The sequence below is a fragment of the Rattus norvegicus genome, chromosome 13 (genome assembly GCF_036323735.1).
Source record: "Rattus norvegicus strain BN/NHsdMcwi chromosome 13, GRCr8, whole genome shotgun sequence".
Classification (NCBI taxonomy): domain Eukaryota; kingdom Metazoa; phylum Chordata; class Mammalia; order Rodentia; family Muridae; genus Rattus; species Rattus norvegicus.
In genome coordinates, this window is record NC_086031.1 from 48,409,435 (window position 1) to 48,435,511 (window position 26,077).

The following is a 26,077-nucleotide window of genomic DNA, read 5'->3' on the forward strand; positions in this document are numbered from 1 at the left end:
CCATCTGTTAATGGGGTGGATCCGATGCCCTCTTCTGGTGTGTCTGAAGACAGCGACAGTGTACTCCTATACATGAAATATATACATCTTTAAAAGAAAAAAAAAAAGGAATGTGAGAGAAGTAGGAGAAATTTACTGAGGTCCAAAATACCATAGGGGGATGGAAGAGGAGGAGGCCTGAGAGTAGCTTAAAGCCAGCTTGCAAAGGGCCATGCTGTGGGTTGCAGATCGCCGTTAGTTTGAGGCCAGTCTGGTCTACAGAGTGAGTTCTAGGAGAGCAAGCTCTGCCCAGAGAAATTGTCTCCAAAAACAAAGATGAAAAAAAAAATCTAAAATAACTTAAATAAAGACATTTTTTTTAAAGATTTATTTATTCATTTATTATATATAAGTACACTGTAGCTGTCTTCAGACACACCAGAAGAGGGCATCGGGTCTCCTTACAGATGGTTGTGAGCCACCATGTGGTTGCTGGGAATTGAACTCAGGACCTCTGGAAGAGCAGTCGGGTGCTCTTAACCGCTGAGCCATCTCTCCAGCCCAAATAAAGACATTTTTAAAGGGAGGCATGCTGAAGACACTTGGGCTCAGTCAGAAGTTTCCGGATTTTGCACAGGGTAATAATAATAGCTAGTTGTTGAGAAGCACTAACCATTTGCCAGGCAACAAGCAGACACTGCCATGAACTGTCCTTCACCTTGAGGGACCTGATGAAGTAGCACTAGTTCCCTCCACTTCCGGATTAAGTAATGATTCGGAAGGACTCGGCAATGTGTAAAGATCGTGGGCTGACTGGGAAAGGAAACTGGATCTGCAGGAACCCAGAGCCCACGCTTTTAACCAAAACAAAGTTGACTTCACCCTCCTGGGTCATCCATCTAGCATTTATTTGGTCACCTTCCCTAGCATCTAGAGCGGTAACAGCTGTGTATCATTTTTTGGAGTACAAGAAAATGAACAATCCCCAAAGCCTATATTGTGCGGTGCTCTATTGTGCTCTAGCATAGCAGCACACTCTATATTGTCTTCTAAGGTGTGCCCTCTGGGTCACATGGGGACATGGACTGGCACAGAAAACTGTCAAGCTAGGCTTGTTTGAAACAACTTCCCCTTCTGATAAGTAACAGGAACCAAAAATCAAATCCAGTTGAGTGCAAGATTGATACTAGTTGTTCCATAAATAACATACCAAAGGAAGAGAGGGAGGGATTAGGAAATTGGATATAGAAATAAACTTTCAGAGCTGTGTATGGTGGCACATGTTTGTAATCCCAGCATTCGGGAGGCTGAGACAGGATAGCCCCGAGTACAAGGCTAACCAGGGTTGCAAAATTAAACCCTTTCTCAAACAAAATTAAAAGTGTGGGTTGGCGGGCTGGAGAGATGGCTCAGCGGTTAAGAGCACCCGACTGCTCTTCCAGAGGTTATGAGTTCAATTCCCAGCAACCACATGGTGGCTCACAACCATCTGTAAAGAGATCTGATGCCCTCTTCTGGTGTATCTGAAGACAGCTACAGTGTGTACTTATATATAATAAATAAATAAATCTTAAAAAAAAAAAAGTGTGGGTTGGCGTTGTTGGCACACACTTTAATCCTGGCACTTGGGAGGCAGAAGAAGGCAAATCTCAGTTCGAGGCCTGCCTGGTCTACAGAGCGAGTTCCAGGATAGCCAGGGCTACAAGGAACAACCGTGTCTTGGAAAAAGAAAAGAAAAAGTGTTTCGGTACTAGAAATATAGTGGCTTGCCGAGAGGTACAACTCCCAGTACGGAGAGAAGGAAAAAAAGTGTTTAGGAGCTGAAAAGCGAGACCATGGGGGAACACAGCTTTTCTTCCCAGCGTCCGATCTAATTCTTCCTGCTCCCTTTTCCATCACGCGCCCAGTGTGCGCCCGGAGAAGAGGCTTTTGCAGTCCTCCAGTGTGAGGCCAAGGTAGGACAGCCAGAGCCAGCGATTGGTCAGATCAGAGGCGGGGCGGGGCGAGCGCGAGCGCGCCCGGATGATTGGCACGCTCAGGAATGCCTAGATCGGAGGGGGCGAGGTAGCGCCGGGAAGGTGACGCGGCTGCGGAGATGACGCCGTGCGGTCGCGCGGCCCTTCCGGCGCGGGCAGGGCGCTGAGGATCCGGCGCCCCTCGGCCGCAGGCCGCCTCCAGAGCCGCGGGATGTAGCGCCCCGGCCTGCGGCCCCCAGCAGAGGCAGCCAGCCAGGCCGTAAGTGTCCCGGGGTGGGCGGGGCGCGGGCCCCGCTGGTTCGGGAGGGGACCGCGCGGGACTGGCCCGCCCCTGGATCTCAGCTCTCCGCCCGGCCCTCGGAAAGGTCCACCGTAAACATTTCCGGCCCCTCCCACCGCGCACCGCCTCCGTTCTGGGGGCTGCTCGCCGCCTTCGGGGCCCGGCAGTCCGCGAGTACTGTCTCGGCAGCTGTGCGGGAGGCGGCCGCGTTCCAGCCCTGCTGGCGACCCCCAGAGTTGAGCTTGCGAGTTGGGTACGGGAACACCGGCCACCCAGGGCCGGGAACCCTAAGGCCCCCACCCGCGATCCGCAGGTCAAACGTGACGGCTCTCCCTCCTGGATAGGGTCGGCGGGGAGGTTGATGGAGAGTCGACAGGCCTAAGGTAATACTCAGCTAGAATCTAAACAAGATACCGAAGTGTGTTGGGAAGGACCAGATTTCATCTCAAAAATCTAGGGTTGATGGATGCTGGCTTGTTTGAGAATTTGGGTCTCGCACTTGGTTTTAAGAAAATAAAGTGGCTCGCCGACAGTTTCTGGCGCCTCGTAGTTGAAGAAGACGCTGGACGAATTTCAGTTTACATAGTTTCAGATGTCAGCGGAGCACTAAGAGACCATGGGATTTGCTATAATAATCAGATTATTTCCCTCGAGTGTTTAGCAGACGGACCAGAAAACCCAGCAGTTGCCGTTGTGTGGTAAATCAAACGAAGATGGCAGTGGGTGTTTCCTTTCCAAACCTAAGTCGTGTTGGGATGTGCTCACTGCCTTTTTTCTTTTGATAGTGCAGGGCAGACCGTGAGGGTGCAGTCGCTGTTTCTGGGAGTTTATAGCATTAGTACACTGCCAGGAACTCAGACAGGACGGCGCTAAGTAGATTGCAATGTCAGGGTTTCCAACCTGCAGCCACTGCATTTCTTTATTACAGAAGTAGTTTCTGTGTAAATTCCTTGTAAAAGGTACCGGAGAAGTCAGTCTTAAAAAGCTGGTGTTAATCTGTAAAGTATTGGACATTGGACCTTAAAAACTGCACCTGTTCCCACAGTATAATCTCAAGCTGCAGAGTTCACAGTAACCCAGAAAGGACACAATTTCTGAGGACGAAGTAAATAAGTGACTTCACCTGTGTGAAAGAGGAAATCCCAGGAAGTAGCCTTTATTTCATAGGCCCCCACTGCTGTGGACAGGGTGTAGCACCTTAAATAGGATGGTAGGCTAAGTTGTGTCACTTCAGAGTTTTTTTTTAAGCTTCCAAATAGAAAATGCATTGTTCATTTCTCTGGGTAAACATGCTATCATGTAAACACCCATTTACACAGCTGTGCCCCCTGGAATGCCCTGCCTCAGAGGTCCAAACCTATCAAATCTTCAGATAGAGCTACCAGAGCTTTCTAGATCAACTAAAGTGAAGCTTTTCTTCTCAGTTCCTCCAGCACCTGTTAGCTTCCTGATGATGCTATTAGAAGACAGATTATCCCCTAGGTGGTAGGTATGCACACTTTTAATCTTTAATCTGGGAGGCAGTGGCAGGCAGATCCCTGAGTTCGAGGGCCAGCCTGGCCTACAGAGTAAGTTCCAGGAGCTACATAGAAGGAAATCTTGTCTCGGGGTTGGGGATTTAGCTCAGCGGTAGAGCACTTGGAGCACTTGCCTAGCAAGCGCAAGGCCCTGGGTTCGGTCCCCAGCTCCGAAAAAAAGAAAAAAGAAAAAGAAAAAAAAAAAGAAAGAAATCTTGTCTCAAAACAACAAAAGAGGAGGAAGAGGAGAAAGATAAACACCCTTAGAATTTTTTAAAACTGTACAACTGCTTGGTCTGTATGTGCATGCCTGTTGCCCGCTGAGGATGGGTTGGCTCCCTCAACCCTGATGTGAATACTAGATATTAAAACAGGATCGTCTGGAAAAGCAGTTGGGGCTTTTAGCCATTCAGCCAAAGACAACCCCTTTTTTTGTTTTTGTTTTTGTTTTTGTTTTCCTAGACAGAGTTTCTCTGTGAGGGCCTGACTGTCCTGGAATTCTGTAGATCATGCTGGTCTGGAACTCAGAGATTTGCCTTCCTTTACCTCCCAAATGCTAGGATCAAAGGTGTGCGCCGCCGCCGCCGCCGCCGCCGCCGCCGCCACCACCACCACCGCCGCCGCCACCACCACCGCCGCCGCCCAGCTTAGCAACCCCTTCTTAAAGGACGTTACCACCATTCCAAACTTCTTACTCTGCTTTCTCTTCTCCCTGGAGCAGTAGCCAGAACTCGATGTTCTGAGATTAAAGGACAGAATTTACCCTGTTGTAGGCAGGTAAATTCGTGCCCTACTTCTGTAGGAAGTAATGTAAAGCCAAGCCGAAGCCCTCAGACACACCCGGCTACATCATTCTGCTTGGCAATCTGAGGAGCTGCGAAGTCATCCTCACATCTAGCAGCTTCATTAAGTATTATGGTGCTTTTCTGTTTGGTACCGGTATCCATCAGACTTGTTACATTTTGTCTTTAATGTTACTTGTTACATTTTTGTCCCCAGTCTGCTCATCAGACAGTTCTTACCATGCTGAACTTCACCCCATTTTGCTGCTTAGAGATGGGGGTGTGACTAATGTTTATAAAGTTTGTAGCAAACTTTATAACTCTGCAAATTGAATTGCAGAGATCTTGAAGATACTCTCCAGTCAAACCAGTTCCAGATGTTTGGCTTTTAAGCAAGTACCTGCTAGTTTCCTTGTGCTTCAGTGGGACCTTGGGAGAGCACAGTTTAAAGTGAGTTTAGAGATAAATGGTTTAAAGTGAATTTGGGGGTACACAGTTTACTGTGAGTGTTATCCTGTGCAACTATATTGACCAAATATTTGTAATGTGCTTGATTTTTTTTTTTTTTTTAAAGCAGCTAGCAGGGCATGGGACATACCTGTAAGCCAGCACTCGGGAGACTGAGGCAAGAGGATGACTGAGTTTCTAGAGTTTCTAGACCAATTTAGGTTACTTAGGATGCCCCAAGCCAAGCAGGACTAAATAGCAAGACCCTGTCTCTCAAAAAGAGCTGAGGTAGTGACATGAAAAATCTGCACTGTTTGTCTCCCTCTTCTTCTTTCTTTTCCTGTCCTCCTCCTCCTCCTGTCCCTCCTCCTCCTCTGCTTCCTCCACCTCCTTTTCCTCTTCTTCTTCCTCTTCCTCTTCCTCCTCGTCCTCCTCCTTGTCCTCTTCCTCCTTAGCTTCCTCTTCCTCCTCTTCCTCGTCCTCCTCTTCCTCCTCTCCTTCCTCTTCTTCTTCCTCTTCTTCCTACTCCTCTTTCTCCTCTTCCTCCTCTTCCTCTTCCTCTTCCTCTTCCTCTTCCTCTTTCTGTGGGTCTGGCCATAGGGAAGTTTCTGTGTGATTAAAAAGATCTCTTATGTTGGGCTAGGAGAGCCTCAAAGGAAGTTAGTTTGGGCCTTGTCTCCCTTCAGATTCAGAGGCAGTGACACTTAGCATCAAACAAAGGGAAGGTCCCATTACTGTAGTGTGGTAATGTCAAACACAAACCTTTGCCTTGACTCATTTTCCCCCAGAGGGGAAACGGGCTGGGTAGAGGAGAAAATGGACCTTTGTCTGGACTGCTAGGCTGGACTTTAGAATACTGAAGAATCAAGCTGCATAGCTAGGGCCCAACTCACTCACATACTCTTTAAAGGGCCTGGAACCTTTGATCAAATCTAGAAGCTCTGTGCCTCAGACTCCAGGGAAAGTATGTGTCATAGCCCGGAAAACTTGGAAACTGCTTCAGAGAATAAATTATCCTCAAAATCTCTACGGGTGACTCTCCAGCTAATTGGGTGGTGATTAAAGCTCAACTTTTCTTCCCAGTTTGGTGCAGGATCATCTTATTTGTAGGAACACAAATGCCTCTCCTGCTGCAGGGCTTTAGTCCGTAGCGGCTTACATCTAGTCAGCTGGGAAGCTCTTTAGCTTGTGTGGAAGAAACCCCAACAAGAATGCCCTCTGCAGTGTGGCCCAGGTATGATTCACTGTGCTGGGTGTGGCCCATTTGAGAGGAAAGGGGTTTCCTCTAAAACGCATAAGGACTTAGAGGCAGGCACAGAGTTGAATGGCGTCTCTTGGAATCAGTCTCACACCTTAGGGCTTTGGGTTGATTAAATTGACCGCCTAAGATGGCTTGTAATTTTCTGTTGGTGAGTGGTTCACTGTGTTACTGCTTTTTTCTTTACCTAACCTCAGATCCCACTCTTTTCCTTTCCGCTCTCAACTTTTCTGGTCAGTTAGAAAAACTAACAAAAAATACAAGTTGGGGGGTTGGGGATTTAGCTCAGTGGTAGAGCACTTGCCTAGCAAGCACAAGGCCCTGGGTTCGATCACCAGCTCCGAAATAAAAGAAAAGAAAAAAAAAAAATACAAGTTGGAATTCTGTTCTTACCTTTGGACTCTTTGTTATTTTGTCTTTTTTTTTTTTTTTTTTCCGGAGCTGAGGACCAAACCCAGGGCCTTGTGCTTGCTAGGCAAGTACTCTACCACTGAGCTAAATCCCCAACCCTGTCTTTGGACTCTTACTGTACAACCTGAAGCCGTGCTATCCTTGTGTCTCTGGTGGAATATTCAAACAGCACTCAATGGATTACGTGTGTGACCATTCTTCTCACAATTCTCTTCCTGCTCTGTCCTGCTGAAGCAGTACGATCGTGTCACAAGTTAACTTGTGTCATCTAATTATACCAAAGACAGGGACAGGACTTGTTCAGCTTCTGTTTCCCACAGGACCTTACAGAACTAACTACATTCGTTAAGCATTCAGCGATTGAGTTGGCTTCCCGGGGGGTGGGGGATAAGAGAAAGCCCCACAGTAGAGGAAAAGGGCACCAACCTTGACCAGTGGTATGGTGCTAAGTCATGCTTGCTGGCTGGCATATACCCCATTCATAAACTTTGAAATACGGGGATTCAGACCAAAACTGTGGGTCTGCGTCATTTAAGAGGCACCTGCTGTGCGCTGCAGAACTCGGGTACCTGTGTGTAGTACTCTCTCCCCTGTTGCCTGCTTTAACTAACTGGAGGTTTAGTGTGCCTTTCTCATCAGACTTCTCAAAGATGACCAAAGCTCTTTCCTTATTTGTTTGTTTGTTGCTAGATGTTATGCATTAATCTCTGGGAACTGTTTATTCAGCAAGACTTCCCTTTGAGGAAGGATGTTTTGAGGTCAGCTGTTAAGATTTCCCAACATTGCTTCTCACATGAGTTGCTTATCCGCTGGGCTTTCCAGGGGCCTCCAGTTTCCTGTTCTTCTTGAGCTCAAGTGTTGATTGTGACTGTGTGTGCTGGCAAATGTCTTGTCCCAGTCTTGCACGGTAAAAGGAGGAGGAGCTGGCTGTGTTGACATGAAGGTATACTAGATAATGAGTTATTGTTTGTGTCTCCTGGGGACTAGATTTGACTCTCTCAGCTTGCTCCTGCTCGCTCGCGCTCTCTCTCTCTCTCTCTCTCTCTCTCTCTCTCTCTCTCTCTCGCGCGCTCTCTCTCTCTCTCGCTCTCTCTCTCTCTCTCTCTCTCTGTGTGTGTGTGTGTGTGAGAGAGAGAGAGAGAAGCATAGGATGATGCGTGGCTCGTATAAGGATTGCCTTCACCCGAGGGCAGATTAAGATATTAGGCATCTCTAGAACCAGTTGAAGGCAGACAGCAGGCAAGTAGGTATGAGCCTTTGTTCGGGGGGAACTAGCCCACATGAATGTAGAGATTATCTCCCCAGATGGATCGTCTACAGGCTAGAGACCTAGGGAATCCAGTGGTGTGATTACCAACTGAAGGCTGAATGGCTGAGAACCTGGAGGCTGTTGGTGCTTACCTTAGAGTCCAAAGACCAGAGAACCTAGAGTTCTTCTTAATGTCTTCAAGGGGGTTTCATCATTCTTTTTTTGTTTTTGTGTTTTTGTTTTTTTGTTTGTTTGAGGCAGGGTATGACTGTGTAACTCTGGCTGGCCCAGAACTTTCTATGAAGACCAGACTGGTCTTAAGTTCATCAAGATCCACCTGCCTCTGCCTCCTGAGTTAAAGGTGTGCATTACCACACACCCTCAAAGTTTACTTTTCTTCTGTTTCATTCTACCTGTGGGGTAGCCAGTTAGATGATGCTCACTCTCCTGGGTGAGAGCAGATCTTCCTCACTCAGGTCACTAAGTCAAATGCCAGCCTCTTCCTGAAACCCCACACCCCAGAGAATGCTTTACCAACTGGATGGATGCCCCTTAATCCGGTCACTGATCCCTAAGATTAACCATAACCTACATATACCTAATTATAATCCCTGAGAGGGAATTGAGATTACTCCTGGGTAAAAACTAGTACAGATGCCAGAGATGTTTGTTTACATACTGAGCTGCCATGGGTGAAGCAGTGTGTCTTTAGGGAATAGTCATGTTTACTTTCCAACAAGAAAGAGTCAGCCTCCCAACTTTAAATGTCTCTCTCAGCATACAGTGCACTGTGCAGCCTCTGCGTTGCCCTGTTAATCTTCTGGCTAGGGTTGTTGCTATGAGTAACAAAGGCCCTTGAAGTCTTTGGAAGCTCTCCTTTTCTTTATACCTCCCTGAAGCCTAATTTGAAAGTATTACATAAAAAAGTCCAATGGAGAAAATCCCAGAATGTTGGAGAATGTTCTGAGAAAACTGAATTCTGGTTTTTCCTAAAGGATCTTGCATGCCTGTATCTAGTTTATATAAAAGTAATTTGAGTGGGGCTTAGGTTTATGGGCTGTGGTGGTTGGGACGCTCTCCTGCAGAGCTGGTGATTAGGTACATGGTGGCAAAGGGTGAACGTGGGCAGCCTCCTGTCTCCAGCTTCCTGCTTCCAGGTAAGTGATTGCTTGCTGTGGGCAGTGTGATGAAGGTTGTTATTAGAGCCTTAAGCCCAGGCCATAACCCTGAAAACATGAGTGAATTTGCAGAGAAAATGACCGGTGAGCATACCCATACCCAGCCTTTTCTGGTGTGTTTGTCACGTGTCTATAGCTAAAGGCCAAATGAGTAGAGTTGACGTTTAATTCATTCCTAAGTCTGTAAGATCTTCTAATATTGTAGCCAGATGTGAGCTTCACTTTTAAAAAAAAAAAAAAAAAAAGGCAGGCATGGTGGTGTGCGCCTTCGATCTTAGCGCTCTGGAGGCAGAGGCAGGCGTGTTTCTTGAGTTTGAAATCAGGATGGTCTACATACCAAGTTCCAGGCTAACTGGAGCTACATACTGAGGTGCTCTCAACCCCCACCCTACCCCCCACAAAGAAAATAGGTTTATTGCATATACTGAAGCAGCCAGTTAGACAGTAACGAGAACATAGCCTGCAGATGGTCTTGATGCTTTTGATGTTGATTACACATCTAGGCCTTTCATGGGGAGAATGGGTTTGAGGAGTAATAGGCATTCCTGTTCTCACTAATGGGCTCCATCCCTGTGGGAGAGCCTTTTCAGGGAGAGTACCCATTTTGTGATGCTGACAGTTTGGTACAATAACAATAGAACCTGTAAAGGCAGAGAACTAGGTATTAATATTTATATATATTTGTATATATGAAATCATATGTATGAGATTATATGTGTGTGTATGTGTGCGTGTTTATGAGATTTTATGTATGTATATGGGTGAGATTAGAGCGTTTCTGGTGAAGCATAGTACTCTAAAGAAGACGGTAGATTTTAAATAATGGGCTAGTCTCTACAGTTAGAGGCGGGGTGAGCTGATCAGCTGCCATACTCAGTGTAGCACTACAGAAGGGAATCCAATGTGTCATGTTTGTATTTGCAGTGTCCATCATCACTGGGAGATCTCTGCCCTCTGGGGCTGAGAGACCCCAACCTCTCCTCAAGCTGAAGCTGCAAGGCACTGAGGTACCAGCCAGATGTCTTCCCACAAAGGATCTGCCGTGGCCCAGGGCAATGGGGCTCCTTCTAGTAACAGAGCAGCGGACACGGTGGAGCTGGCTGAGCTGGGGCCCCTGCTGGAGGAGAAGGGTAAGCGGGCAGCCACCAGCCCAGCCAAGGTAAGCTGCTTTCCAGAATCGCTCCCTTAACCAGCGCCTACTGAGCCTCTTCAGTCTGTTGTTTAAGAGCTTCCCTTACCCAGCGCCCACTGAGCCTCTTCAGTCTGCTTCCCTTACTTCCAGGTTACCCACGGTGCCCTGGGAGTAGTTGTGTACAAGTCTTCATTGTGCTGGTTTTAGGTGTCTCTATTTTTGTCTCTGAGCTTTGGGAGTTAATTTCCCAAAAGAACACCCAGTACTTTTGTAAACTGAGTGTCCAGCAGAAGAACTAGAGTAAAATTGTAGTAAAATAAATAATCACTAGATGGACATGAATTAAGGTAATAGACAAAAATTCCTTCCACTGTGACAAGTGGAGATCTCTCAGGCAAAAGATTGTAGAAGGTACCAGTGCAGAGCTGATGTGGAGGCTCCCCTGTCATATCCACATCCCTGAAGGAAGGAAGGGGACTGAGAATTGCTCTCCTCCCTTTAGAGGAGTAAGAGGAAGACCTGTAGACCTGTGTGCCAACCAGAACACAGTCTTGTTCTTCATGGAAAGGTTGGGACGTGTCCTTTAAGGGAGCTGGATGTAAAACTGTGGTAACCTTGCTGCCCTGAATGAACCTTTGTTTCTGGAGAGGAGAGAGAAAGGGTGATAAGCTAAAGTTTCACCATAAAATCTAAGAGGGATTAGAGGGATTAGGGTCTTACACAGGAGAGAGTGTGAACACAGCTCAGAGAAAGTGAGCTACCAAACTTCCCACCTATGTTTTAGAGCCCTGGGTCAGGAGGAAAGTCTCTATCTGTGTTGTTGTCTTTGTCTCTGTCTCTGTTGTCTCTGTCTTTCTCTTTAACTCACATAACTTTCTTGGGGACTAGGTATGGTAACATATGCTGTTAATCTCAGAATTTGGTAGGCTGAGGTAGAAGGACTTCAAATTTGAACCTAGCCTGGGCTAAATATATAGACCTTTTCTCTAAAACAACATCAGCAACAAAAATTGCTATGCTTAGCTGGGTATGGTGGCACACATCCTTAATCCCAGCATTGGGAAGACAGAGGCAAACAGATCTCTTAAGTTCCAGGGCAGCCTGGTCTAAATAGGGAGACCCTGTCTCAAATGAAGGGAGGAAGGAAGGAAGAAAGGAAGGAAGGAAGGAAGGAAGGAAGGAAGGAAGGAAGGAAGACAGACAGACAGACAGTAGGTAAGTAGGTGTGATTGCTGTGCTGGGTGCCCAGGAGTCAGTACTACTACTCGGTGTGGACCAGTTCAGAGGACCCATGTGCCTGGGAGTTGCCATGGGTGGGAAATGATTGACATTTTGATTTTTAAAGGAAATATGTATTTTATGAGAGACAGAGAGAGCTGCTTACAGCACAGGCATGAAACAACCTGTGGCAGTTAGAAGAGGGCATCAGATCCCTCAGGACTGGAGCTGCAGGCAGTTGTGAGCTGCCATGCTGGTGCTTGGAAATGAAGCTGGGTCTTCTACAAGAGCAGTAATTTTATTTGTTGTTGTTTTATGCAGCTTTGATTGGCCCAGAATTTACCAGCTTACCAAGTAGACTAGACAGACCTCAAAATCACAATGATCCTCCTGTCTCCCAGTGATGGGATTAAAAGTATATGCTATCGTGGTTGGCCACAGTTGTCATAGTAGCAACCCAGAGTATATGATCAGAGAGTGATTGCCACGATCATCACTAAGTCTGTCATTTTGTTTTGAAAGTTAGTGTGCTGGGGCTGGGTGTGATGGTGTGGACTTTGAATCCCAGTTCTCAGGAGGCAGGCAATCTTCTTGGTTTGAGGGGCCAGTCTAGTCTATACAGTGAATTCCAAGCCAGCCAGAGCTATACAGGGGGAAGGAAGGGAAGAGGAGAGAGAGTAACAGAGGATTAGTAGTAGACAGGAAGATAAGACTATTTGGGAATTTGGGGAAAGTTGAGGACTATCTGTTCTCAAAAGAGTTAGGGGCTGGCAAGAGGGCTCAATGAGTAAAGGTGCTTGCTGTCGAGCCTGAGGAGCTGAGTTTGACCCCTGGAACCTACAAGGAGCCAACTTCCTTTAGCTATTATGACATGAGTGCATGCACAGACACACAAAATAAAATTTTTAAAAATGTTTAAGAGAACAGGCACATAACATCTAAGGCAACATGTACCTGTGATAAAATTTAAATAAGTGAGAAGAAACTAAATTTAAAAAATATCTAGACCTGGTGCTACACGAAGCCTGTGTTCTTTCAGAGCTAGTGTTAGTCTACCTCCTGTGTGCCAAGTTGAACTCTCACTCCAGTATAAACAAAGTATGAATCTCAGGACGTCAGTAAGGATCGTGCTTGGGAGCAAGGTCCAGCTTTATGAAGGAGAGGCGTGTAGTTGGGATCTCCCTAGAAGTGTGCAGTGTAGGAATGATGTCTAGATTGCTGCTTGTTGTCTCCTTAGGCTGAAGAAGAACAAGCATGCCCCGTGCCTCAGGAGGAGGAGGAGGAGGTGCGGGTGCTGACCCTTCCTCTGCAAGCCCACCATGCCATGGAGAAGATGGAGGAGTTCGTATATAAGGTGCAGCCTCGAACCGGGAAGGGGAGGTGGGGTGGGGGGCAGGTTTGCCTGGGGTGTTTCTAACTGGCAAGCCTACCTGGGGTTGAAGAATACTTGCCTGATGACCTGAGTTCAATCCTTTGATCCTCGTGGTAAAAAAAGAATAATTCTTTTTTTTTTTTTTTTTTTTTTTTTTTCCCGGAGCTGGGGACTGAACCCAGGGCCTTGCGCTTGCTAGGCAAGCGCTCTACCACTGAGCTAAATCCCCAACCCCAAAAAGAATAATTCTTTTTTTTTTTTTTTTTTTTTTTTTTTTTGGTTCTTTTTTTTTTTTTTTCGGAGCTGGGGACCGAACCCAGAGCCTTGCGCTTCCTAGGCAAGCGCTCTACCACTGAGCTAAATCCCCAACCCCAAAAAGAATAATTCTTTTTTTTTTTTTTTTTTTTTTTTTGGTTCTTTTTTTTTTTTTTTTCGGAGCTGGGGACCGAACCCAGAGCCTTGCGCTTCCTAGGCAAGCGCTCTACCACTGAGCTAAATCCCCAACCCCAAAAAGAATAATTCTTTTTTTTTTTTTTTTTTTTTTTTTGGTTCTTTTTTTTTTTTTTTTTTCGGAGCTGGGGACCGAACCCAGAGCCTTGCGCTTCCTAGGCAAGCGCTCTACCACTGAGCTAAATCCCCAACCCCAAAAAGAATAATTCTTTTTTTTTTTTTTTTTTTTTTTTTTTGGTTCTTTTTTTTTTTTTTCGGAGCTGGGGACCGAACCCAGAGCCTTGCGCTTCCTAGGCAAGCGCTCTACCACTGAGCTAAATCCCCAACCCAGAATAATTCTTAAGTTGTGGGAATTTTCTGATTTTCACATGCACACTGTTGCACATGTATGTATATATGTATATACATATAAAATAAGTAAATATAACTTTTAAAATGAAGAAGAACGAATTCCTGCTTTACAAAGTTCGAATTAGCACAGTGAGAACTTCAGGCGAGTAAGCAGGGACAGAGGAGCAGGAGCCAGAAGACTCCAGGAAACACCAGAGGAAAGATTCGTGTTTGTGAAAACATGCTTAGGATTTCTTTGTCTTCTCTCATTATATTAATTTTGAAAATTGAAGGAGCATGAAGGAGGGTCCCCATAAAGTGGCCACAATATCAGTCAGTACCCTGCTGGCCTGACTTTCCTGGTTTTGGTCTCTCCAAGTCCAGCCTTATTCTCCTGTGACTCGGGAGCTCGTGAAGCCTGTGCGACAGGCAGGCTCCCCCTCAGTGTGCTTTCCCCAGGGAAGCTGCTTTCACTGCAGCCCACCTGAAGGCACTGTGTGTCGTAGGTCTGGGAGGGGCGTTGGAGGGTCATCCCATACGATGTGCTTCCTGACTGGCTGAAAGACAATGACTACCTGCTACATGGCCACAGACCACCTATGCCCTCCTTCCGGGCTTGCTTCAAGAGCATCTTCCGCATCCACACAGAAACTGGCAACATCTGGACACATTTGCTTGGTGAGTGCTTTGGATGAGGAGAAGAATCCAGTTTGTAGTGGTGAGTGCTGTACCACTGAGCAGCACTCTCAGGAAGAATTCTAGTGTTGGGTTTTGTTGGTGATGCACACCTTTACTTCCAGCGTTTGGATCGCGTCAGTTCGAGGCCAACCTGGTTTACATGGGTGTTCAGGCTAACCAAAGAAACAAACAGAAAAGGAATTCCAGTCTTACTCGCCAAGGAGTTTGACCACAGGGAGAGAGTAAAATTTCTCTGCATAATTGATAGCAGGACTCAGACCTTTAGGTTACCGTTCACCTTACTTGACAGTTGATTGCTGGTCTTTACCACAGCACAAGACCCAGAACACGCGGGAAGGGCACTGCATGTTGACTTTGAGTTCCCACTGGAACATCTGTGTAGTGGGAGCTCCTGTTTCCTAATTTGCCACTCTAAAAACAAAATGCCCCACTTCACAGCCTAGTATTCTCTGTGGCCTGAGAATGCCTGCTTGCCTAGCTCCAAGAAGCCCTGGCTTTGATTCCTAGCACACTGGGCATGGCGGCACATGCCTGCAGTCCCCACGTTCAGGAGGTGGAGGCAGGAAGTGAGAAGTTCAGGGTCACCCTAGCTACACAGGGGGTGGAGGCCAGTTAGGAATACATGAGACTCTGAACCAAAATAACAATGTCAGTGTTGGAGAGATAGCTTAGTGGCTGACGAGGGAACTGGCCACTCTTCCAGAGGATCCAGGTTCATTTCCCAGCGTGCATGTGGCATTCATAACTCTGTAACTCCAGTTTCAGGGTATTTGATACCCTCACACAGACATGCAGACAAAACACTGATACACAATAAAGTAAATTATTTAAAAGATAATAAAATAAAACTCTCTATTTTTGGTTTGGCAGTTCTCATAGCTAGTTCTCCTGTCCTGATAGAAAAAGTGGCTGCCACAGTGTGTGTTTTCCATGTTTCTTCATGGGTTGTTTTTCCTTTCTGTTTTGTGCAGGTTTTGTGCTATTTCTCTTTCTGGGAATCTTGACCATGCTCAGACCAAATATGTACTTCATGGCTCCCCTCCAGGAGAAGGTGGTCTTCGGGATGTTCTTCCTGGGTGCAGTGCTCTGCCTCAGCTTCTCCTGGCTTTTCCACACCGTCTACTGTCATTCAGAGAAGGTCTCTCGCACTTTTTCCAAGTAAGCTGAAAGGCCGGCCGCAGCAGAGACCCAGGTGCATTATTGTCACTTCTTGTCCCAGGACTCAGCAGGCGCCTGGAGCTGCTGGACCTCTTAACAGATCCCTGCTGTGCCCCAGGAAATGGAGTTTTCTGTTGTTAGATAGAACAAGATGAAGTTTTTCTTAGAAAAACTAAAACTTCATGATAAACTTCCCATGACCTCCTCAACAGAGGGAAACCAATTCTGGGATATGTTTTCTACTGAAACAGTAATGTCTGTTGTGAACCTTGAGGTGCTGACGGATTGCTTTCAAAACCATGTACCTAATAGTAGCTTATCTCTCTACTGACTCGGTCCAAGCGTGTGGCAGGCAGTCTGTGCTTCAGACTCTGGTACTCTGTCCCCAGCAAAGCTTATCTTGGTGGCCAGACGGTCCTAGAGCATCAGCTATCTGCCAGGCGCAGTCCACAGCCCTAGCTCAGCACGGGGCTCTGTTTACTTGGGTAGTGGTGGTTCCTGCTGTCTTAGCGATAGTGGTAGATGATTTTCTCCCAGTAGCCACAGTAGTAAGAGCACATTTTTATTATTTAGCATGTCAGTGTCGAGGAGGGTGGGGATGAGCCTGTATCCTAAGCTATTCAGTAGGCTGAGGCAGAAGGACCGCTTGAGCTCAGAAATTTGAGGCAAGCCTGAACAATATAGAAGACCCTGTCTAAAGCCCTGAGGGAGAAAATAGGTCTGATAGCTCACACTTGTAATCTCAGCCTCAGGAGGCTAAGGCAGGAAAATAGCTGTGACTTTCAGGCTAGCTCAGGCTACATAGTGAATCCAGGTCATCCTGGGATAGAAAGTGAGGCTCACTCAATAAAAGGAGAGTTGGTCAGATGGTTCAGTGGGTAAACGAACTTGCCACCACGCCTACTGACCCAGGTTCAGGCCTGGGACCCACATGGTAGAGGGCAAGAACCAACTCTGACCCCCGTACTCAGGCACAAGTAAGTTTAAAGGAGAAAGTCCTTACGAACAGGACAAACAAAAGTTCTTTTTTTTTTTTTTTTTCTTTTCTTTTTTTCGGAGCTGGGGACCGAACCCAGGGCCCACTGAGCTAAATCCCCAACCCCAAACAAAAGTCCTGATGTGGAGCATGGTGGATGTGACTAATCCCAGCACTCGGAGGCAGAGGCAGGGGAATGAGCTGAAACTGGAGACCAGTTGAGAGCACCTAATGAGTTTAAGGCCTTAGCAGACTTTGTCTCACAAACAAAGCAAACCATCCCCTAATGATGCTCCTAATCTAAGGGTTTTATTTTTAGAACTCCATCAGATAGGGGAAATAATCCAGAGCCTGAGTGTCATGTTTTAAAAGTGTCTGATGTAGCTCAGGCTAGACTTGAGTTCGCTCTGTAACCTTGAACTCCACTATCCAACCTTTTGCCTCCACTATCCAAGTGCTAGAATTACAGGTATGCACCACACACCTGGCCTTTTTAGAGGTTTGTTTTGGTTTTTTTTTTCCCCCTTTTTGAGGTGGGAGGTGGAGGGGCAATCTAGAACTCCTTCCTTAGACCAGGCTGGCCTAGACCTCACAGAGATCCGCCTGCTTCTGCCTTCCTAGAGACATGCACCCAGCTCTTAGAAAATGTTTTGATGGGAAGCAGATGTTCTCATCTTTGTGGAGCTTGGGTACAGGATAGATGATAGGAGGGTGCAGGTGAAAGACAGTTAAATAGGCAGTGAGCCGCAGGCATTCTTTTCTCATGTTTGATCTTTGTGGTTTATTTTTAGACTGGACTATTCAGGGATTGCTCTACTGATTATGGGGAGCTTCGTCCCCTGGCTCTATTACTCCTTCTACTGCTCCCCACAGCCACGGCTCATCTACCTCTCCATCGTCTGTGTCCTGGGCATCTCTGCCATCATTGTGGCACAGTGGGACCGGTTTGCCACTCCCAAGCACCGGCAGACAAGAGCAGGTGAGTAGGAACACACTTGGTGTTACAAACCTCTAATGCAGAGGTTCTCGACCTTTCTAACACCGTGACCCCTTTTGCAGTGCGCTGACTGCAGGGGTTCTCAACCGTCCCGACTCTGTGACCCCTTAATACAGTTCCTCATGTTGTGCAACCCCCAACCATAAATGGCTTTTATTGCTGCTTCATTTGTGCAGTTTTGCTACCGTTATGAACAGTAGTGTAAATATCTGATTTCTGGTGGTTTTAGGAGACCCCTGTGAAAAGGTTGTTCAGCCTTCGAGCGATCTGCTTTAATTCAGTTACTCAGGAATTGATGTGCCTGATCAAGTTCAAGGCCAGCCAGTGACCCTTCTCAGAGTAAAAGATAAAAGGGCCGGACATAATAATTCCAAGGAAGAGTGTTTGCCTCTTGCCCAGTAAATGCAAGACCCGGGGTTCAACCCCTAATACCAGAGAGTGGGGAAGACAAAAGGGAAAGGGGTGGGTGGGTAGGAAGTCAAGTGTTGTAAAGCTTGGGGGTATTGCTCTGAATAAGCTCAACCCTATGTTTTAGTTCATGAAATCCACACAAACTGATTTACATGTAAACTCAAAAAGTGACGCAGATTTTCAGAGCTGTTCTCCCTTGGTATTTCAGTGCTAATGAGTCAGTCAGCTTCAAGCATATCTATGCTTTGATACTTTCAAAATATAGCAAGCATAGTCGTTCTAGTGACTCAATCCTAAGCACTAAGACAAGAGATTAAAAATTAGCAGTCCTGGGCTGGGGAATTGGCTCAGTGGTAGAGCGCTTGGCTCAGTGGTAGAGCGCTTGCCTAGCAAACGCAAGGCCCTGGGTTCGGTTCCCAACTCAAAAAAAAAAAAAAAAAAAATTAGCAGTCCTAAGCCAGGCGTGGTTGTTCACGCGTCTGGGCTCAGTACTTGGGAGGATGAATCAGGAAGATTGCTTGTGTTCGGAGGCAGCGAGGGTGATGTACACGTCAAGATCCCATCTCAAAGTAAATAAGAAAAACCACACCCTGGACGTTTTACCAGGAGAGGAATATCTGGTTTGAGGACTAAAACACTTTGAGATTAGTAGCAACTACTATAATAGCAAACATTTGGACATCTTCCTTCATGTGGACTCATCTAGAGTCTCAAGTTTTTAGTACTTGGTGCAATGCCACCAGTTAGCACTGGCTTTCAGACGCCTTGACTCCTTTTCCAGTTTATGTGGGGGTGTTTGTGGGTGTTTTGCCCACACAGTATGTCCATGCACCACTTGTGTGCTGGTTTCTGCAGAGGCTGGAAGAGGATTGGACCCCCAGGAACATGGATGCTGTGAGCTGCCATGTAGGTCCTGGGACTGGAATCCAGGTCCTTCCAAAGAGAGCCACTGCTCCTAACTGCTGGTCCACCCTTTTTTTGTTTAGGGTTTTTTTGTTTTTGTTTTTTAAGACGGGTTTCTCTGGTAGCCCTGGCTGTCCTGGGACTCATTCTGTAGACCAGGCTGGCCTTGAACTCAGAGATCTGCTTTTCTCTGCAAAGTAGAGCAGACAGTCCCTGCCTCAGTTCTATACAGTATGGAAACAAGAACTCCGTCCTCCTTTGTTACATATTCGTGTGTCCCTGCGGCTTCAGGCAGCTGCTCTTTTTTTTTTTTTTTTTTTTTAAGATTTATTTATTTATTATATATAAGTACACTGTAGCTGTCTTCAGATACACTAGAAGAGGGCATCGGATCTCTTTACAGATGGTTGTGAGCCACCATGTGGTTGCTGGGAATTGAACTCATGACCTCTGGAAGAGCAGTCGGGTGCTCTTAACCGCTGAGCCATCTCTACAGCCCCAGGCAGCTGCTCTTTGAGTATAGATTTCTGTCCGTTCAGATGACCAGACTTCTGGTTACTTCGGTCTTTTATGATTTTATTAAGAATTTTGTACTTGTATGCAGTGTACTTTGATCCTATCTGTCCCCTCCTCCAGCTTCCTTCCAGACCTCCCCCGCCTGTCCCTTTCCAACTCCATGCCTGTTTTTTTTTTTCCCATAGCCCATTAGTCAGTGAGTGCTGCCCACGTAGGGCCATCACTGAAGCACGAACAGTCTCCCAGTGGCCATGCCCCTCAGAAAAAGAACCCACTTTCTCAGTATCCCTCAACTGTCACTAGCTCCTGTGGGATGGGACTTTGAACCCCAGCCCATGCTGGGATTTTGACTGGCTTGACTCTGTGCAGGTTTTTTAATGATTTTTTTTTTTAAAAAGGATGTATTATTTATGCGTCTTACTGTGTATGTATCTGTGCATGTGCCCATAAAGGCCGAGATCTTCTGGAGCTGGACTTAAGGGGTTGAGTGGTCTTAGCATGCATGTGCATGTGCCCACGGAGGCCACAGAGAGTGTGAGTTGCCCAACCTGGGTGCTGGGAAGTTATTAGTGGTAGCAAACACCGCTACACTAAATGGGTGTTTGTTTAATTGTTTTGAAAGAGTTATTTATTATATAAGTACACTGTAGCTGTCTTCAGACACACTAGAAGAGGGCATCAGATACCATTACAGATGCTGTGAGCCACCATGTGGTTGCTGGGATTTGAACTCAGGGCCTCTAGAAGAGCAGTCAGTGCTCTTAACTCCTGAGCCATCTCTCCAACCTCTTCATCCCTTTCTATGATCTTAATGGGAAACCTACTCTTCTGGCTTTGGAGCTACACTTGGTCTTGACCAAGTTGACCATCAGATGACTTTTAACAAACCTTTTCTAAATGTTTGTTTGTTTGTTTGTTTGTTTGTTTGTTTTTGGTGTGTATGTTGTCTGTGTCTGTGGTCTTTCAAATTTTGTATGTTTTTAGAAAGAGTCTTAACTCCTGGCTGACCTAGAACTCGGTATGTAGACCAGGCTGGCCTGGAACTAAATGAGATCCACCTTCCTCTGCCTCCTGAGTTCTGGGATTAAAGGAGTACACCATTATGCTAGCTCCTGGTTTTATTTATTTTATTTGTATATGTGTGATTTGTGTCTGCCATGTGTGTGCAGGTGTCCACAGAGGTCAAAAGAGGTCCTTCATTTTTAAGCATGTAATTCCTGAGAGAACAGTTGCTTTTCATAAATACATCAACTCCAGATTCACGGCAGCGCCTTCACGTAGCTACTTCCTGCTGACAGTCGTGTCTGTTCTGTTCAGGAGTGTTCCTGGGACTTGGCTTGAGTGGTGTTGTACCCACCATGCACTTTACTATCGCTGAGGGCTTTGTCAAGGCCACCACAGTGGGCCAGATGGGCTGGTTCTTCCTCATGGCTGTGATGTACATCACCGGCGCTGGCCTTTATGCTGCTCGGATTCCTGAGCGCTTCTTTCCTGGAAAATTTGACATATGGGTAAGACATGACTCTTAGCAGGGCCTGTGTGGTGAGTGACTGGCCCAGTCAGAGCTCTGAGTAGAAGGTGGTAAGATTCGGGTCATGAAGTACTGAGGATGGGCAAGATCAACACAGGTCTCAGAGTTTCTTATAATGTTCTAGAACAAGTATCACTTATCTGATGTAAAGAAGTTTTTAAGGAGAAAGCAGAAGAGGCCAAATGTTCCCACCGACTTCCCCGTCCTAAAGGTGGGTCTCTGTTTGTTCCCACAGTTCCAGTCTCATCAGATTTTCCATGTCCTGGTGGTGGCAGCGGCTTTCGTCCACTTCTATGGGGTGTCCAACCTACAGGAATTCCGTTACGGCCTAGAGGGTGGATGTACCGATGACTCCCTTCTCTGAGCCTTCCCACCTGAGGGTTGGTGGAGGAACTTCCCAAGTGCTTTTAAAAATAACTTCTTTGCTGAAGTACGAGGAAGAGTCTGAGTTGTCTGTTTCTAGAAGAAACCTCTTAGAGAATCGCACCAGTGACCCTTCAGCCCACTGGCACAGCCTCCGGGCCGTACACTTCCCATGTGCATTCCTAGCAGTCACCTCAGCAAGGCAACTGCTGGTCCTTCACAGACAGGACGTGGGAGCTCATGTTGAGATTTTACCCATTCCTTCAGCCATTTTGGGGAAAAAATTATGAACTGGGATTCTTCAGAAATTAAGTGTTGTTTTTTCTTGAAGAAAATATCCCTCCCTTACCCTCCTCCTTACTTTGTAACCTGGCGGATGACAGGCCATCCATTTTTGTAGCACACTTTTCAGAAACAAGTATAACCTGGTCCCATCTTTCTAGGACAAACAAAGCCACGCCTTGATGTAGCCCGGCTAATCATGGAAGTATGTCCAGGCTTCAAGTAACTTGAGTTTAAATCCTTTTTTTTTTTTTTCTTGGCAGAGTAATGTAAAATTAAAATGGGGAAGATATTTAATATTTAATACTAAGCTTTAAAAAGAAACCTGCTATCACTGCTGTGTATCTTGATGCAAAGACTATGGTGATAATAAAAGAAAGTACAGACCGCTTGGCATTCAAAGAGTTAACGTGTGTTGTTTCAACTGTTTGCACACAACTCCTACTGAGACACAAATGGGAATCATATGGACAGTTACAGTGAGACTTACAGTGAGACGTGTGTGGTCAGCAAGTGGGCATAACTCAGTTCCTAGCCTCTGATCTCTAATACAACTCAGTACGGCACTGACTCCTGATGAGGGGGATTACTATGCAGACTGGGTGTGTCCTTCAGATGGTAGGATGTGTGCTGGCACCCACAAAGCCCTGGATTTCATCGCCATTGTCAGATAAGTCAGGCACGGTAAGTCATGTCTATAATACTAAGGCCAAGGAGGTAGTTATGTACACGAGACTGTCTCAGGAAAGAAAATCATTGTGCTACCGAGGCACTTCTGGTTTTTCTCTGTGTAGGGTTGGCTGTCATAGAACTCACTTGGTAGACCAGGCTGGCCTCAAACTCACAGAGATCCTCCTGCGTCTGCCTCCCAAGAGCTGAGCTCAGAGGCGTGCACAGCTACTGCCTGGCAGTGGTGGTGTTACTAATAGTCTCCAGTGCTGAGGTGTACCCTAGAGCTCAGCACTGTCTTGCTGGTGCTAGAGTCAGTCACTGCAGTGCCTGATGAGGGAAACTAGGGAAGGGCGGAGTGTGCATAACCCCAGAGCTGGGAGTCAGACAGGTAAGCCACTGTCCCCTAAGCAGCAAAACATGCCTACCTGAGTAGTTTCAGGGTAGATAACTTGTCCAAAAAAAAAAAAAAAAAAAAAAAAAAAAAAAAAAGTGGGCAGTGCTTGAAGAACAACTCCTGAGGTGGTTGCTGGCCTGAACGTCTATACTCCCTCATACACGGCCCACCCACTGAAGCCCACCTTGTTTAATGTGATTGTCTCACCCAAGGGTGACTTATATATGTGAGTTATACTGAGCCTGGTTAAGAGGTTCTGCTCATTGGGCAGAGTGAGCTGGTAGTGACTCAGCGAACAAGCAGTGGGAGAGCCATGAATTAATTACACAGTGTAACTGTGTGTGACTCTGGGTACAAGCTTTCAACTGAGGACAAATGAGCCTTTGAAGAAACAATTTAGCCCAGCGTGGTGGTGCCCGCCTTTAATCACAGCAAGCCAGAGGCAGAAGAATCTCTGAGTTCTAGGACAGTTAAGATTACATGGACCTGATCTCTAAAACAAGAGAAAAGAAACAAAAGCATGTTTCTTTGTCTCAAGTGGTAACCCAGGAAATAGAAATTAAAGCAAAGGTGGGTGTGGAGGTGTATGCTTTCTGTCTCCACAGTGAGGTCCAAGTGCACCCGAGCCAACATTGTGATCTTGTCTCAAGTGAGGTAGACAGAAAAGGAGAAACCCATTTCCTTCCAAGCAGATAGGCACAGTCACTGTAGCCCAGTCAGACCTCACACTGGATGTGGAACCATGGAATGGTCTTGAACTCTTGGTGCTCCTGCCTCTACCTCCTCAATCCTGGGATTGCAGACATTAAACACACCCTCTAAAAATCATACCTCATCCCAAGTGAAAGCCCCCTATTCGTCTGTCATTTGTATTTGATGAAATACACTTATTCGCTATTTCTAATATTTGAAATCATAATCATCATTTTTGAGACACGCTTTCTCTGTGTAGTCCTGGCTGTCCTGGACTCACTTTGTAGAACAGGCTGGCCTTGAACTCACAGAGATCCAAGTGCTGGGATTAAAGGCATACGCCACCATGCCCGGCTTCTGATTTTCGTTTTCTGGTCAGTTGGATTCTATAATCACAGCCTCATGGGGAGTAGCCAGTTGTAATTTTTTTTTTTTCGGAGCTGGGGACCGAACCCAGGGCCTTGCGCTTCCTAGCTAAGCGCTCTACCACTGAGCTAAATCCCCAGCCCTTGTAATTTTAGGAAACATTAGCCTTTAATGAACAGATAGTTATGACAAGTAATTTCATTTCATTTCATTTGTCCTGCTACTGTCAGATACTGGTTGGGGAAGGTATACTTACAGTCACATTACAGAAGAAGTCAGACCTAGCTGTATTTCTAAATTTTTCCCAACAAAAGTATCCTTTCCCCATGTACTAAAATATTAGTGACAGAGATACAAATAGGAAACCAGAGTTGTGAGGAGTCAGGATTCTATAGATTTTGTGAACGTAACATTCTACAATCAGAAAAGAAAACGAGGCTCCAATCTACCTTTTCATCTACTTCCCATAGTATAAGAATTGTTTATTATTTTTTCAATTCTCGCCGACTATACCATGGGACACCTTGAGAATTCATCTTATCAGGAAACATGGGCCTTTTAGGTCATGTATTAGTCAGGGTTCTCTAGAGCCACAGAACGTATGGAATGAATCTATATATTAAAGAGAATGTATCGTGATGACTTACCATCTGTAGACCAACTAACCCAACAATGGGCAGCTGTGGGTGTGAAGTCCGAGAATCCAGTAGTTGCTCAGTCCCACGAGGCTGGTTGTTTGAATCTTCCTTCTTCCAGTGTCCTTATGTAGGCCTCCAGCAGAAGGTGTGGCCCAGATTAAAGTGTGTACCACCACACCTGGGTCTGAGACTTGCTTTGTCTCAGGCTGACCTTGAACTCAGATCTCCTTGCCTCAGTCTCCTGGGATTAAAGTTAGTACTACCTTGCCTGGGCCTAAACTTTTCGTGGCCACTATGCCTCAAGATCTCCATGACAAGATCCAGGTCAGAAACTTGTGTCTTCCAGCGTGAAGATCTGGATCACAGGTGGGCCTGCTGTTTCTGGATTGTAGTTCATTCCAGATGTAATCAAGTTTGCAACCAGGAATAGACACCACAGGTCATAACTTGTGTGGTTTTTTTTCTTTTTAAGATTTACTTTTATTTTATGTATGTGAGTGAGTGCACATGTGTATGCCATGTACATATATTGCCTAGAGAAGCCAGAAGAGGGAGTGAGATCCCCTGGAACTGGAGTTACAGATGTGGAGAACCAGCTTGTGGGTGCTGGGAACTCAACTCAGGTCCTCTGTAAGAACAGCAAGTGTTCTGAGCCACTACACTCTCTCCAGCTCCAACTCCCACTTTCTAAAAAATTTGGTTTTTTTGGTTGGGTTTTGGTTTTACGGGTGTTTTGTTTTTGTTTCTGTTTTGTTTTTGAGACAGGGTCTCATTCTGCAACCCTGCTTGGCCCGAAACTCACTATATAGACCAGACTGGCCTCAAATCCATGGGGATCCATCTCAAATGCTGGGATCAAAGGCATGTCATACTGCTCCTTACAAACTGTTTTTCTTTTTTTTTTTTTTTTTTAAGATTTATTTGTTTATATAAGTACACTGTAGTTGTCTTCAGACACACCAGAAGAGGGCATCAGATCCCATTACAGATGGTTGTGAGCCACCATGTGGTTGCTGGGATTTGAACTCAGGACCTCTGGAAGAACAGTCAGTGCTCTTAACCACTGAGCCATCTCTCCAGCCCTGTTTTTCTTTTTCAGTGAACACTTTCTCAGTGCATTCTGTCTTTCAAGACTTTGTTTTGTTTTTTGTTGTTTTTCTTTTTCTTTTTCTTTCTTTTTTTTTTTTTTTTTTTTTTTTTGAGTCAGTTTCTCTGTCCCAGACTTGATTTATTTATAGACCAGGCTGGCCTGAGACTCTCAAAGATCTTCCTGCCTCTACTTCCTCGTGCTGGGACTGAAGATGTGCACCACCACACTGGGCTTCTCACATAAACATTTTAAGGAATGCCCTTCCTTATTTTTTGCAAACATCTTGTTCTGAAGTAGACTTAATGTCTCCAAAGAGGGTTTTTCGTTTTGTTTTGTTTTGACTCTAGCATTGAATCAATTTGACTTTAAAACAACAAAAACCCACAATGTTGCCATTGGAAACTGGTGGTCTTTGTATGGTTTTGATAAAAAAGAACCTGGAATTTAGGTATATCTCTAATAAGAGTCAACAGAGCAGTGTTACTGCAATAAGTGAAAGTCTTAGGGGGCTTCCTGGATTATTATTTGTTATTACTTTAACTGTTTTAATATCAGCAAATCACTATAATTCTCTTGGTTGGAACCAGTTATGTTTTCCTCTTTACTACTGGGGAGATAATTATGTATTTATTTGGTTGTAGGAATCTGAATGTAAATAGAAATACCTCCCCAGACCCCATGAAGGTTCCTTTGGAAGATTTAAAAGAGGTTTGTGTTCATTTAAAAACTGGATTTCTTCTGAATTATACTGAATGAGAACTCTTTTATGAAGTTAGTAAACGTTTCCTTTAAAAGAGTTGCCATGGTGT

At 45.8% G+C, this 26,077-nt stretch overlaps 1 protein-coding gene across 6 annotated transcripts; it reads left to right on the forward strand.

Annotated features, from left to right (window-relative positions):
• Positions 1-2,003: 2,003 nt before the first annotated feature.
• Adipor1 (adiponectin receptor 1) lies at positions 2,004-21,817 on the forward strand. Of its 6 annotated transcripts, XM_063272084.1 has the most exons (11): positions 2,339-2,618; positions 4,215-4,529; positions 4,875-4,984; positions 6,065-6,215; positions 10,002-10,236; positions 12,665-12,781; positions 14,086-14,257; positions 15,250-15,436; positions 17,204-17,391; positions 20,557-20,750; positions 21,006-21,811. In XM_063272084.1, exons 5-11 carry the CDS (start codon positions 10,096-10,098, stop codon positions 21,132-21,134), a joined length of 1,128 nt encoding a protein of 375 aa, XP_063128154.1. In that variant the 5' UTR covers positions 2,339-2,618; positions 4,215-4,529; positions 4,875-4,984; positions 6,065-6,215; positions 10,002-10,095; the 3' UTR covers positions 21,135-21,811. The 6 variants fall into 6 exon arrangements, with proteins under 6 accessions (XP_006249914.1, XP_063128154.1, XP_063128153.1 ...); XM_063272083.1 differs by having other exon boundaries at positions 4,215-4,984; XM_063272085.1 differs by lacking the exon at positions 4,875-4,984.
• Positions 21,818-26,077: the final 4,260 nt, after the last annotated feature.

Excerpts from the sequence above, each read along its gene's own strand:
- Adipor1 (XM_006249852.5), top strand. The coding sequence starts at position 10,096 with ATGTCTTCCCACAAAGGATCTGCCGTGGCCCAGGGCAATGGGGCTCCT. Across the intron at positions 12,782-14,085 it reads TGGAGGAGTTCGTATATAAG|GTCTGGGAGGGGCGTTGGAG; the intron begins GTGCAGCCTCGA and ends TGTGTGTCGTAG. Across the intron at positions 20,751-21,005 it reads CTGGAAAATTTGACATATGG|TTCCAGTCTCATCAGATTTT; the intron begins GTAAGACATGAC and ends TTGTTCCCACAG.